General features: G+C 35.1%; 1 protein-coding gene across 4 annotated transcripts in view; it reads right to left on the bottom strand.

Annotated features, from left to right (window-relative positions):
* The window catches only part of SESTD1 (SEC14 and spectrin domain containing 1), a 154210-nt gene that overhangs the window by 68003 nt on the left and 71731 nt on the right, over positions 1–14476 (bottom strand). For 3 of the 4 annotated variants that reach the window (XM_050750546.1, XM_050750548.1, XM_050750547.1), the window contains exons 3-5: positions 11544–11652; positions 4963–5053; positions 660–773 (exon numbers count right to left, since the gene is read on the bottom strand). In XM_050750546.1, coding sequence (XP_050606503.1) covers positions 660–773; positions 4963–5053; positions 11544–11652 — 314 coding nt within the window. Of the gene's footprint in view, positions 1–659; positions 774–4962; positions 5054–11531; positions 11653–14476 lie in introns of those variants that run through there. The other variant, XM_050750549.1, reaches the window with a different exon arrangement.

Below are 14476 nucleotides of genomic sequence, written 5' to 3'. Positions count from 1 at the left end.
TATACCAGGTTGGAGTTAGACTTTGTATTCTTCAAAGTTTCCACACTTTATTTAGACAATGTAAAGCCTGTTATTTATCAACTCTCCTACTGGCAGCTGAGAATTAACAGGTGTGGAAGAAAGAATATGACAAACTGTTTAGATTTACATTCCATCGTAGTGCTTTTTTCTAACCTCCAATAAGATGCACTATCACACAAGGAAAGTGAAAGAGAGAAAGAAAAAGTCAGTAGGAAAGGATGGATAACTGTGTTCATGTATTAAAACTGGCCAGATACTAAAAAATAATTATGACATGTCACAGAAAATAGACTATAATTTCAACTCCAAAATGTCTAGGACTTCCTAGTATTTGTTAAATTTCCTCTCCATAATGCAATAAAAAATTTTAAAAACAAAGGTTCTACTTATTCAAAGAAGTTAACAAAGAATGATATAATTGAAAATGGAAAACAAGAACGCTTTCATGATCTTTACCAAAATATCATACTTCATTCAGCAAGTATCCAAATGCTGACTGTATACTAATTATTACTTAGGCACTAATTAAGTATTCCTTAAACACTGCTTAGTAACCACTGCTGAACCATCAAAAATAATTTCAGTAAAATACTATTTTTAAAGATATAATGGACTTTAAAAAAAGAGATTACATTTACCTCAAAGCCAAGTCTATCCTTTTCTTTCCAAAAACAAAAATGTGTTACTTTCTTATCCCAGAATTCATCTGGCTTTACCACACAAACAAGGGACACCTCAGCTGGAACAACATTCTATAAAATACAGAAAAATAATCACAAATTACACACGTAAAATGAATAATTTACTAAATTTATAAATTACCAGTCAAGATTAAGCTACATAAGAGACGTTTGGAGAATTAAAATAATAAAGAAGAAATTCTCTAGACTTTAAAACATACACGGCAATAAAGAAGAACTTGAAAAAGAAGCTGATTCAGAAAATACTTCAAATAAACAATGCAGCATAAATTGTACATCTGAATCACTTTTTGTTTTATTGAATCTCTGTACTAGGAATATGTTTAGATTAAACTGTAAGTTAATTTTTAGTTGAGAAATTATTAAATTTGATTTTTCTACAATATGAAAAATTTTTTCTAACACAATCCATCTTGGAGAATTTCTTCAAAAGACGTAAAATCAATTTTCTCACTAAAACAAGTTTTTTATCAGTCATTATACAATGAGGCCAAGATTTTATATGATTATTAACTTGAAGAGGAGGACAAAAAGCTAATCTTTGACAAATACCATTTCACATTTACTTGATACGGTTACTTATACTACCTAATGAATTGAAATGAACACATTGAATTAATAAATATCTCACATATATTTTATCAAGTCCTATAGAGTCTAACTTTAAAATGTATCTTAAATCCAACAAGTTCTACAGCCTGCATTGTTAACAACTTCAAACTATCCAGCATTCTGAAATATCATCATTACAAGGCTCCTTGCTTGACTTTCTCTTGCACTCTGAATGAAATTCAAACCTCTTACCAAGACCTACAAGGCCCTTCAAGCTCAGGCCCATGTTGGCCTCTCAGATCTCATCTTACACCTTCCCCTCCTAGCTCACTCCTCCACAACAGCCATGCTAACCTCGCTGCTCCTGCAATATGAAGTCTGTTCCACTTCAGGTCTTTGTCCATGCTATTTCCTCTATCTGGAATGTCCTTTGCCTTATACCTAGTAGTGTTCCCTCAGTTTATTTAAGATTCTATTCAAATATTCCCTCTTCAGAGAGGCCTTCCCTGTCTACCCTATCTAAAGTGGCATCATCTGACTCAGTCTCTTTTACTACTGTATTTTTCTTCACAGCATTTATCACCATGGGCTGTTACATTTGCTTAACTGCTTATTGTCTAACTCTTCAAGTAGAATATAAGCTTCCCAATGGCAGGTACCTTATCTATGCTGTCATCCCTATGTTTCCAGTGTTTATGACAAATGTCTGACATATATAATAGAACACATGCTATAAATATTTGTTAAATAAATGAAACCTCATTAACAAGTGGATCTCATTCTCTTAATTTTACAGGAGAGTAATTTGAGCTTCAGAGAAATAAAGTTACTTGTCTAAGATAAGAGTTAAAAAGTCACTAGGCTGAATAGAAACCACCTCTGTCTGACTCTAATGTTCCACTACACTATTTCATATGCTCTGAACTTGGGGTCAATATATTCTTTCCAAAGGTCCAGATAATAAGTATTTTAAGCTTTGCAGGCCATAATGTCTCTACTGCCACTACTCAGTTCTGTCAGGACAGTATGAAAGCAGCCACACACAATATATAAATGAATGGGCACGGCTGAGCTCCAATAAAACTTTATAAAATCAAGGGCCCAATCTCTGTTCTAGACCATAAATTGCAGCACTGAATAATTATAATAATAATTACTATTATTACTATTCAGGGAAAAATGGAAAACCTTTAGAGATAAACATGCACACATCATAAATCTAGCATCCTCTGCAACAACTGGATTGGAACTAAAGTAAGTAAAATAAATTCAATGGTATCAAAACTTTTATCAGAGGGGCTGGAAAACTGAAGATAAAATTGAGCTTTATTCATATATTGCCTTGTGGAAGATTATTATTTCAAAATCATTGAATATGAAAGCTGTGAGAAACAAGAGAAACCAAGCCCCTCATTTTAGAGAATACTAGTTATAGGCACTGTGGGGTCCCAAACAACTGGTCCCAGTACCTTCTGAGATGAAAGCAATGAATGACTTCATATGTAGAAACTGTATGACTAGAAGTAAAGAGGCCATTGCAACTTCTGAAAATGTTAACTATTAATAAATCCAAAAGTTGTTAAAATACCTATCAGAAAAGAAATCGCAAGAGGGGATTAAATCATCCATTGATTGTTCTTCAAAACTGCCATTGATCAAAGTCCAGTTCAAACAGCAAGTCCCAAACAGCTCATCTGTGACACAGTTGAATGACAGGATGAAAGGAAGAACACAAGGTCATAATTAATGGATTTCTTACCTAAGAGTTATTTTAACAACTTTCACAGAGAAGAGTTAATTCTCAAAGTTTGAAATATAAAAGTGCTGGAAGCACTTTTTTTTTTTCAAAATAAAAGTTATTTTAGGACACCAATTTGTGCTCCCTTAAAAACTGATCCTCCAGAGGCTATGTCCTTTCTAACCCAAAGAGTGATTCTAGCTTGTAATCCCAGTGATTTGAGGGGCTGAAGCAGAAGGATCACCTGAGCTCAGGAGTTTGAGACCAACTGGAACAATATAGTCTCTACAAAATAAAAAGAAGTAGCCAGGTGTGGTGGCACTCGCCTCCACACTCCCAACTCCTCAGGGTGCTGAGGCAGGAGGACTGCCTGAGCCCAGGAGCTGGAGGCTGCAGTAAGCCATGCAACTGCACTCCAGGCTGAGTGACAAAGTGAGTCCGTGACTGAAAAAAAAAAAAGTTGGGGTGGGGGAATTCTAATGATGAAAAGTTTAAGCCAAACATTTAAGAAGAATGAGGCAATGGGTAGAAAATTCAGACACCCCCGCCTCAAATACAGGCCACTGGTAAATACACATTTTAAAATGGATAAAGTCAAGGCCTGGGGCTTACTTAGTCTGTACTAAGTTCCGATTTTAAGTTATTTAAAATCCTTGAGCCTCGTTGACCTTCTCTGTAAGGTTGTGAGGCCAAAATTAAATGAGATAATTTATATAGCAAGCTTTGCACAGTACCAGAAACATAATAAGCACTAAAACTAGAACTAAAACCTAAAATTACCACTTTGTTCCTATCCCTTGAATCCCTTTTTCCCAATTAACCTAAATAAATGATAAAACGTTAAAAACCATTCTCCTTAGTTATTTAAATTTTAAAATTATATGCCTTTCCACAGAATCCTAAAGTAGCTACTACCAAATTATTTGCTGAATTCATTTAAAATTCTTGATCTTTCTTTCAATATTACTGATGTCCACTTAAGTGAATGTTCATGATTCCACATTACTACCAACTTATGTTTCTCCCAGACTGGCCTGCCATCAACTACTCTCATTGTACTTGCTTCATTTATGAGCTATATGTAACTCAGAGTACCTGTGAGGAAGGCCCCCTTTACTTTCATTTAAATTGGATAATTCAAATTTTACCTCTCTAGAAGCCCCACAGAAGGCCAAGTGCATGAGAGCAATCTGCCCTCCGCATCACTGAAATGTTTTATTTTTCCTTTTCAAATCACATCTTCAATACCCTTAAAATAAATAAACAAATGTCTACTGGGTGCCTACTACATGCCAGGGGTCACAGAAACATTCTGTGTGGAACATGAGGAAATATAAAACACAAGACTGGCATCAGATCTCAAAAAGTTTGTAATCGTAGATGTTTATTAAATGTTAATTTGTGAGGGGCTGAAATTCCTGAGGACACAGATGTTAAGTAAGTTTCTTCTGGACTATAAACAAATAATAAGATCATCGTGAATCCTGATGCTTTATGTAGGAAATAGGGGACTAGAAGAGAAAGACAAGCCAGAATCACCTGAGAAGTTTCTCTGAACTACACTTAACCAAAAATCCTACCACCTACCTGTAGTTTCAGAATGGGGTGCAAGAGGGAGAATGACAGACACCAGAGCATGCAAAAGCTCCCACATGAGTCTCATAATTTCAACGCTCACACTTTTAAAATCACTGGCCTCCTTTCTTAAATTACTTAAACATGACATATTATTTTCATTTACAAACCTATTAGAAGAGATTTACTTAACTGCCTAAATTCAAACCTAAGGAGTTGAATTTGAACAATCCAATAGTGATCAGTGCATTTTCAGAACTCAGTCACTGCTAGGACGCCAGGCACAGTCCAATAAATTAAGTGCATTTGCCATTTTCACCAGGATCTGTTGCTGTAAAATAAAAACCATTTCCTGATAGACAAAACCAAAATTACCTGTAGCATTACGACTACTGTTTTCACCACATTCCACTGTGATTTTCTGCCATCCACAATCACGGTAAATCCTCTAGCCTTACACTTCTCACTGAAACAAAACAAAATTACACAGCATTAAAACAAGCTCCAGAATTCGTTCTTCATAATTCTAAATAAAGAAGGTTTAAAACTTAACTGCATATGCAGTAGAATTAATCTCACTTGGTTTAGTTTACATTGTCAATAAATAAAATTCTTCAGAGTATCCTTTCATTTTCTCAAGCAATTTATTTTTCTCATTTTAGGAAATGTTCACAATTTACAAACTAATGTGGCAAGAAAATTATTCTAAAAGCATAAAAGTCAATGTCTTAAAAAGTAAAGAAATCAAAGCAACATTCAAACAGTACTACTAGTCTCTCAATTTCTTCATCAGTAAAAAGGGATCACAGTGAAGTAAGTCACTAATTGCCAAATGTGTTATATATTTCTTGTCTCACCTTCCTGCCAGAAGTATAAGATTTGTGAAGTGACAGTTCAAAACAGATAGAAAATAGTTATTAATAAATCACAAAAATCGGCTTCTTAGCGTTCTTTTGGAGAAATTTAATGAGATGAGGTAGAACCTGCTGATTCAAAAGCTTGAATAGACCATGTCTAACCCACTTCCGCTCTCACTTTGCATTCTCAGTCACTTGACCAACAAAATATTATCTTCAGTGTTAGATTTCTGTATTATATTGAGTGATTTAAAGTATTAACTAAACACTTCCCAGAAGTCTAACCTAGTAAAACGCAACTTCTGGAGGGAAAAACTCCATTCTAAAGGCCAAAACTACATACCTATCATTATCATTATTATTATTATTATATTTACTTATCAACTCAATGTAAAGATCTCAACTGCACTCCTTCCAATACAGTAAATGGAACTACAGCTTTGCTTATCAGAGCAAGATTTTGGTAGTGAAACCTGTCCCCATACAAACTGTTCCCAATTACATACATTATAGGAAAAAATAAGCAGACCTTTTCCTGGGATTTAAATCCACCAACAGTTCAAGGGACTTTACTAGTCCTCCTCTTCTCCCTCCAAGCATGCACACTAGTTCCAAGAAGGTTCTTGTAGAAGTCATGTTCTGTTCTACCGAGAAACAGTAAGACTACAAGGAATGAGGATGATATTGCTAAAAGTTTAGAGTGGGAACAGGCAAGGACAGAAGCTGAGCTTCCAAAGTAAACAAAAGAGTATTCAAAAGGTAAGGCAAACTGATGCATATGTTCACACAAAAACCTGCATGTAAATATTCATAGCAGAATAATTCATAATAGCTGAAGAGCAGAAACAATTCAAATGTCCATCAACTGATGAACAGAAACACAAAACACAGTATAACCAAACAATGAGACATTCAGCCATAAAAAAAGATGAAGTACTGACAGATGCTACAACATGGCTAAACCTTGAAAACATTATGCTAAGTAAAAGATGCCAGACACAAAAGGACACACATTGAATGATTCCATTTATATGAAATGTCCAGAATAGGCAAAGCCAGAGACAGAAAGCAGATTAGTGGTTGACAAGGGTTAGGAGGGAAGAATGGAGAGTGACTGCCGATGGGAACAAGGTTTATTTTGGGCTGATAAAAATGTTCTGAAACTAGATAGCATAACGGATGCATAACCTGTGAATACACTAAATATCACTGAATTGCCTACTTTAAAAAGATGATTTTTATGACATCTGAACTATATCTCAATAAAACAAAAGTACTCTATTTTTGGATTTGCATCACAAGATAAAGGACCCACTAAATATTCTTTGGGAAAAACTAAAGGTAAGGCCAATACAGTCATCACTTGTGGGTTAGCAAAAGAAAATAAAAGACTTGCAGAGGGGGCTAGGTGTGGTGCCTCACGTCTCTAACCCTAGCACTTTGGGAGACTAGGGCAAGAGGATGGCTTGAGCCAAGGAGTTCGAGGCCAGCATGTGAGACCAGCAAGACTCCATCTCTATTTCAAAAAAGTAAAAGACTTGTGGAGAGAAGCAAACCTGACACATAATGACTATCTGTGGGCTCAAGTAATGAGGGGATTCCTGGGGTTCTCCACCAACAAGACATCTAAGAAGACCACCATGATATAGAAGAGGATACAAGCCCAACAGTGATCAGCTAGGCAGGGTAGCTGGTTGTTGAGTGGTCTGGAGTAGTGGCAACAATGCAGGGATTCTACCAATGCCTTTTGCAGGAAGGAGAGCTAAGACACAGCTGTCCAGAAGAGGGCCTTCCCACCAAGAGAAACGTGCCATTCTCATAATGTGGTACTTTCTCAACATTGGCATCTATAGTCCTGAGATGTAGGTTACACAACCATTTTGTTAAATACATTTTATATAAGCAATACATTTACATTTCAAAGCACACTATAAATTAATCTGTACATTAAGACTAAGAAAGTAATGAAGCTTGAAAATACCATCTGTAGTGATCTTAAAGGAATAAAATACTCTAAATTTATCTTTCAGAGTACTTAGAAACACACTTAACCCTCTCATATTCTCACATTTTACTAAGATAGATAATGAAAATACACAGAATCCAAAGATATTACTATTTCAAAATTGCCAGACCAAGTGGTTTTTCAGGTACTTGAAAGGAAATAGTTTTGTTTTTTACTTCATCCTTGTAAGTGGTATGATGGCTTAAACTGCTTCTAACGACATATTTAATTTAGAAGCATGCTATACCCTTTATAAAGGGCCTGTTGTAGGACCTGAAGTGCTATTAATAACAAATTCCTATAGCCCCTGTTACCATGTTTATAACTATACTTTAACAGTAATAGAAAAAAAAATCTAAGACCCCGCCTCCTAGTTCCTAGCCCAGTTAAACCTTTCAAGAGTGACATAGCTGAGTTAAAACCGCTATGTAAAGGTGAGGTTGTCTAAACAGTCCACTCACTTTTGACACAGAAGACACTGTTAGTGGATTTCCTGGGTCCAATATCCTGCAGATCTTCACTCATTTCTTTGATTACAACTACACGCTCCTTCTCTTCCACTCACACAGCTCTGCTAGTATTTACATAATGGCACTAATTTCACTTATGCTTTTATTATAATTACTTGTTTACAATTCATCTTCATTAGATAATATGCTTCCAGAAAGCAAGAATGTTACCTTACAAATGTCTTGGCAGCTTCTAGCACTGTGCTTTAAATACAGAAGGCCTTTAATAATGTTAGATGACACACATCACATCACTCCTCAGATACGACAATAGCTTTCCATCTCATTCAGAACGGAAGCCATGGCCTACATGGTCTTCCACGACCTGACTCCTGACTCTCTTCTGATCCCCCTCCCAGCACTGTGCTCCTCTCTCAAACTGTTCCAGCCACACTAGCCTCCTTGATCTTCCCAGAACATGTTAAACCTGCTCCTGCCTCAGGGCCTTTGCACTTACTGCTCACTCTGTCTTCGATGTTCGTTGATCAGATTCTGTAGGGTCTGCCCCTCCTTTCAATCATCTCTGGCAAAATATCATCTTATTTTGTAAAGTATCACCACTCTATCACTCTGACTCTTTTCATGCTTTGTTTTCATAGCACTCATGAATATCCAAAATACTGTACACTTAGTATCTGAAACAGAAAACAAACTCAGGGCCAACCTGTGTACAAAAGAGTCAAGAAATGCTTCCATTCTCAACTGTGCTAGGTTAGCCATTTAAAATAGCTATATATCACACTTTGTCCCTGTGATCATTAAAATTAAGCACAAACTATAAGAAATGGGGTAATTTCATTTTCGCAAAAATTTTGAAAAGCTATTATTGTATTCAAAATGTTAAGACAGTCATTGCACAAAAAAAAAAAAAAAAACAATTTTGGACATCTCCTATTAGGAAGAGGCCACCTTAGCTAGCTACAATGTTGGAGATGTCTGCAGATGTTCACAGCTGGAAGGAGTTAAACATTAACAGTTGGAAGCTGGGAGACAAAAGCAGGTCACAAAAGAATGTAGATATACTAGAAATGAAAAAACTTTTCTAGACACATCCGGGGCCTGATCTGGTAGGGTAAACTTAAAAACATTCCTAGGACAAAAAGAGGGCTGAAACATGGGTGATAATGTGATAAAACAACACACAATGTTAGTTTTAGATTTTCTAAGTGGTGGACATATGGGTGTCACCATATAATTCCTTCAACTTTTTTGCATATAAAAACATTTTAATAAAATGTTGGGGGGTTACATTTTAAAAGCACTTCTGAGCAGTGGAAATTTTGAATGAAAAACATTGGTTTTAAGATCACACATCTAGTTAACTGCTCTCTAGCATCACAATGGAGAGATCAAAAACACCTTAGCTCTCTAAGGAAATGGCAAGTATGGATAAAAAGCTGACAGCCACTTTGTTAATCCCAAAATTATGGGAGTCTGATCCAAGAAAGCAGGACAGAGTTTTCATGAATACTTGAGAAGGTCAAATTTTAGCAAAACAATCATAAGAAATAAAGTATCCATGTATCTATTTTGCCTTGCTAGAATAAGTTCTTTCATCTTGCTTCAACTTACACCTTCTCTGCTAGTTGGCAGGTAAGTGTAGATATGCAGAAACTGATTCATCATTTACACTGGAGGAACATCATACGTACATTTACATGAGAAAAAGAAAGAGAAAATTTAAATAGTATAGGCTGTACTTCCTGCTTATCCACACCAGAGTGAACATGATTCAGGAGATGCGAATGAATTTGCTGGGCCTTTAGCCTCCCTCAGTTACCCAGTGCCTCTGACAGGGTAAGCATCCTGTTGAACTGAATATGATCCCAGTATATACAAACATGCATTTTCTTAAAACAAACCTAATCACAAGACAACTATATCTTCTGGAATTCAGTATGAATAACTTGCTCCAATGCTGAAGGAAAACCTAACATGTTCATGGAAAGGTAATACAGTCTCTGATCCACCCTCAGGCATTTTTCAAAAGTAACTTTGACAATTAGTAGTTTTTGCTTTTCATCTGAACCCACTGGACTTCACGTGAGATGCAACTACACTGAACTCTATTCATTTGAAGTACAAAAAGGCTCTAAATTGGTGTCAGGAATTGTGGACACTCATCCCAGCTGTGCGACTCACTAGGTTTGAGATCTTGGGCAAGTAACCATAACCTCTGAATTTCAATTTCCTCAACTACAAAATAAGGTAGTTGTTCAGATGGCACTTGACATATTTAACCTTCTATTAATCCATCTATGAATTTTTTTTCATAACTTGTAAGCTGTAAGTCTGGCTAACCATGGTTACCTAAAAAGCAGTTTGTTATCTAATGGTGAACAAGTTAGCAATCCACAGTTTGGGGGATTAGCAAGATTACTGCTAATGCAATTAGCTAATGCTAATACTAATACACTGACTACAGATTCTCATCATTTTCACCCCCAGAAACTGAAAATATTGAAAATTTTCACATGAAGAGCTCTATTTCCACAATATTAAAAAAACAAACAGCAACAGAATCATTAAATTACAGAACACTACTGGACGCAGGTGCGATTAAAATGAGTTGTTTTAACTCCATACTCTGCAAGGTGGTTTAAACGGAAAAAAGCTATTGTGTCAATAAAATGCAAATACAGGAAAAACATACAAAGAATTGTTTACTCTGACGAAAATGTTTTAAAATTCACTAGCCAGAACTTAAGAGCAGTATATGAAATAGTCGTGTTCCTTTGTCTACCTCTACATTGTATACACACACACACACACAGACACACACACAGAAACCTGCCCTCATTTACATGCTTAATTGTAGTGGTTTACAAACCTGGTTGCACATTAGAAATACACAAGAAGCTTAAAAGACTTTCTAAAAATTCTGATAAGCAGGCTTCCCAAGAACAATTGGATCAGAATCTCTGGAAGTGAACCACTGATCATTAGAATTTTGAAAAAAAACTCCAGATGACTAATATGCAGTCACAGTTGTGCCCCAGTCCCAATTATGGGAGAAGCAGATGGGGAGGAAGCTTTATTTTTGTTGTTGAAGTGATGGGTAGACTAGGGCAAATAAAGAGGTTTAAGTTGGGTCTTCACTGAACAAATGTGAAAACTAAAGTTAAAGGCCCTTTACATTGAAATATAAACAAACATTTTTGACATTTTTTAAAATAAAAATATTTATAAACTCCTAACAGCCTTCACTCACTCAGTACATTAAAACCTGCACACGTATTTATATCAATATGGTGAAATAGCTTACCTAAATAAAAGATCTTTTCTACTGATTAAATTCTCCAATTTTTCTAAAGTTACATGATATAGATGCTTAGTTACAGTGTTCCTTAAAAGTTGACAATACATACATTTTGGAAATCTGTAAATCATTAAATTCATCAAGAGCATAAAATGAGCATTTTATCTGCAATGATGTTATAAGTCATTGATTTTAGTATCTATAATTATAATTTCACTGTGAATAAAAGCAAATAAGATAGCAAAGTATACTTCAACAATAGAAAGAATCATTAGTAACTGAAAGAAAACATACTGAGATTTAAGAAAAGACACCTTTAGAGTCACCTTGGAATGCTGAGTAGGTAGTCTAAGGTGACACTCAGCTCATCCATATTTGTCTGTTCGAGGCATAATGGAATTGTCAAAATGAGGCCACTCCGTCTGTCCTTTCCTCCTATTAAAAAAGAGATTTAAATTTAACATGTAATACATTAAGGCATAATCTGAATAATATATATTTGAATCCAATCTTACTACAATAATAAGTTTAAGACATAAATTGGAAAATATCTAATGGCTACCTATAGATTGTAAATGTTTATGATAGTATAGGAGAATTATAGAAAATTTAGAAAAAACGAAAAAAAATCACCCATGAAATCTTCACCCAAACAGCAAATATCGCTTTATTTAAATTTCTTCCATTTAGTGTGCTTAATGTAATCAATTCATCAAGCACCTCTCGTGTGCCCAGCACAGTAAATACTTGCAAGTAAAGTAAAATAAATTTCCAATGAACCTAGGAAGAAAACATTTAGGTCATAAGAAATAAGACAGTTTGTTATGTTGTATAAGATACATAAAAATTATAAAAAGGGATTTAGAAAATGATTAAGAGCTGCAGTAAATGTGAAAAGTTTCATTAAAAAGCTAAGACTTGAGGAAAACAGAGCTGGGGGTATTGGTGTGCCTGTAGTCTCAAGTCCCAGCTACTCAGGAGGCTGAGGGTGAGAGTATCACTTGAACCCAGGAGTCCAGTACTAGCCTGGGCAACATAGCAAGATTGCATCGAAAGAAAGAAAAGAAAAGAAAGAAGAGAGAGAGAGAGAAAAAGACAGAGGAAGGAAGGGAGGGAGGGAGGGAGGGAGGGAGAGAGGGAGGGAGGGAGGGAGGGAGGCAGGGAAGAATTTGTAAACCAAGTCAAAAGAGTATTCTGTTATGAGGAATGATCTGCGTTAACTCACAAAGGTCAGACAGGCATATACTGTTCATAAGACAATAAAGATAAAGCACTGCACAGCTGAGAAGGGTGCATGGGAACTGGATATTGAAGTCTGAAATCAAGGTAGTAGAATACAGTTACATTCCATGTACGTTCAAGTCCCTTTCAGTGTGCCAAAAGTATAATGTAACTTTTAAATACTTTTATACCCACATCGTGTCTTTGGAAGTTTCCTACATGTTTTATTTTCATACTGAAGCCCATCTTCTGACCTAGTTGACATTTGAGGTAATTTTAGAAGCTTAAAAAGAAGAAAATACTGAAAGAAACAATTCCACATGATCGCTAGACATCTATCACTAAAAACTGGTAAGTGTGAAGTGAAGAAAAATACTCATATTAGTGACACAAATGGAATTCATAACGTATGAACCATAAATGAACTTCTGTCCTCCATTAGGTCAACCATTACTACTATCCAAACACTTTGTTTAATGTCAACAAATAACCATCTAAGATGATTCAACTTACTAATCAATCAATATGACTTCAACTGCATATTTTTTGTTCAGAATATAAGTGTCATTTTTCAAAAAAAAATAAAAGGATTAACACAAGTGATTTTCAAACTGCATCCGCTGAAGGACTCTGTTGGTTTGAAAAAATTTTCTCTATTACTAAAAAAGTTTGAAAATTACTGGCTTAAACAATCAATGGTCAAGTGAAGAAGTTAATAGGAATAGGCTAAGAAGTCTTTCATTTATACTTCAAAATTGCTAAGCTTTATCCATGCATTAAGCCAAGCCCCAAAAAAGGCTCACACCTGGACTATGGCACTCTGACTCACTGTAGAAATGTCTTTAGAAGATAAATTGAACATTCAGGGCTATATTTAACTCAATTCCCTCAGCTTTCATTCAGGGACAATAAAATAATCACCAGTGTAAAAGTACCAGAGGGGTGAAAGCCAACAGGAAAAAGACTTTCAAGGTAGTTATGGTCAAAAGCATCAAATGCTACAGAGACAAGTGTCACAAGATACAAAAATGTCATGGTAAAGATTATAAGAGAATAATAATGTCTGCTATTGAAAAGAGTGTGAGAACACAGGCATTTTCATACACCATTGGAAAAAACAGAAATTGAAACAATCTTCTTGGAGGGCAATCTGACAAAACCTAACACAAATATAAATGCATATTATCTTTATACCACTTCTACTTATAAAAATGCATACTGCTGAACTTGTACAAAATACACAAAGCTTTTTAGGTATAGAAGAGAAAAAAATGCACAAAGCTATGAATAAGAATATTTACAAAATCATTCATATCAGAGTATAATATATAATATATATTTATTATATATATAGTATATAGTATTGTATATAATATACAATATGTAAAATGCACTAGGAAAACATGTCGATTTATACAGAGACATAACATACTTTGAAAAAAGGACATTAGTGTTATCAAGGCAATTAGGACAGGACATAAATAAGAATTAACACAGAGAAAACAAGCTAATACAGGCCAAATAACTCTGAGTTGGCAGAGCTACAGTATCTATGCTACAGCATGTACAGATTTACTCAATGATCCAAACTCCAGAAGATCACTACACCCAATGTACCATACCACTGCTCCCACTCACAGCTTCCCCTTGACTCATCTTAGCTGATACATACTTTGAGTTGATAACTGAAGATAAATTCAAGTGTATATAAACAGTTTTGAACAGCAGAGTGAAAACAGCATAATGGATATTAAATAACTCCTCCAGTGTACTGAAACTTCCTCAGAGAAAGATGGAAGAAAAAAGCTAGAAGATAGTTATCATAAAAACTAATTATTCTGTATTTCAGAAACAATTATTTGGATGCCAGTTAGTCAATTATTAATTATTATCTTTTCATATAAAAAGTGAGACATCGTGACACCTACCTTGTAGAGGTCATTTTAATGAAATTACAGAACAGAATAAGTATCAGAAGACTGTATTTTCAGGGATTATTTTTATAGTTCATTCCTAGAGAGCTTTCTCCGAATGTGTA

Source organism: Macaca thibetana, chromosome 12 (assembly GCF_024542745.1).
Source record: "Macaca thibetana thibetana isolate TM-01 chromosome 12, ASM2454274v1, whole genome shotgun sequence".
In the NCBI taxonomy this organism is placed as follows: Eukaryota; Metazoa; Chordata; class Mammalia; order Primates; family Cercopithecidae; genus Macaca; species Macaca thibetana.
This window is presented reverse-complemented; position numbering and strand designations above follow the sequence as displayed.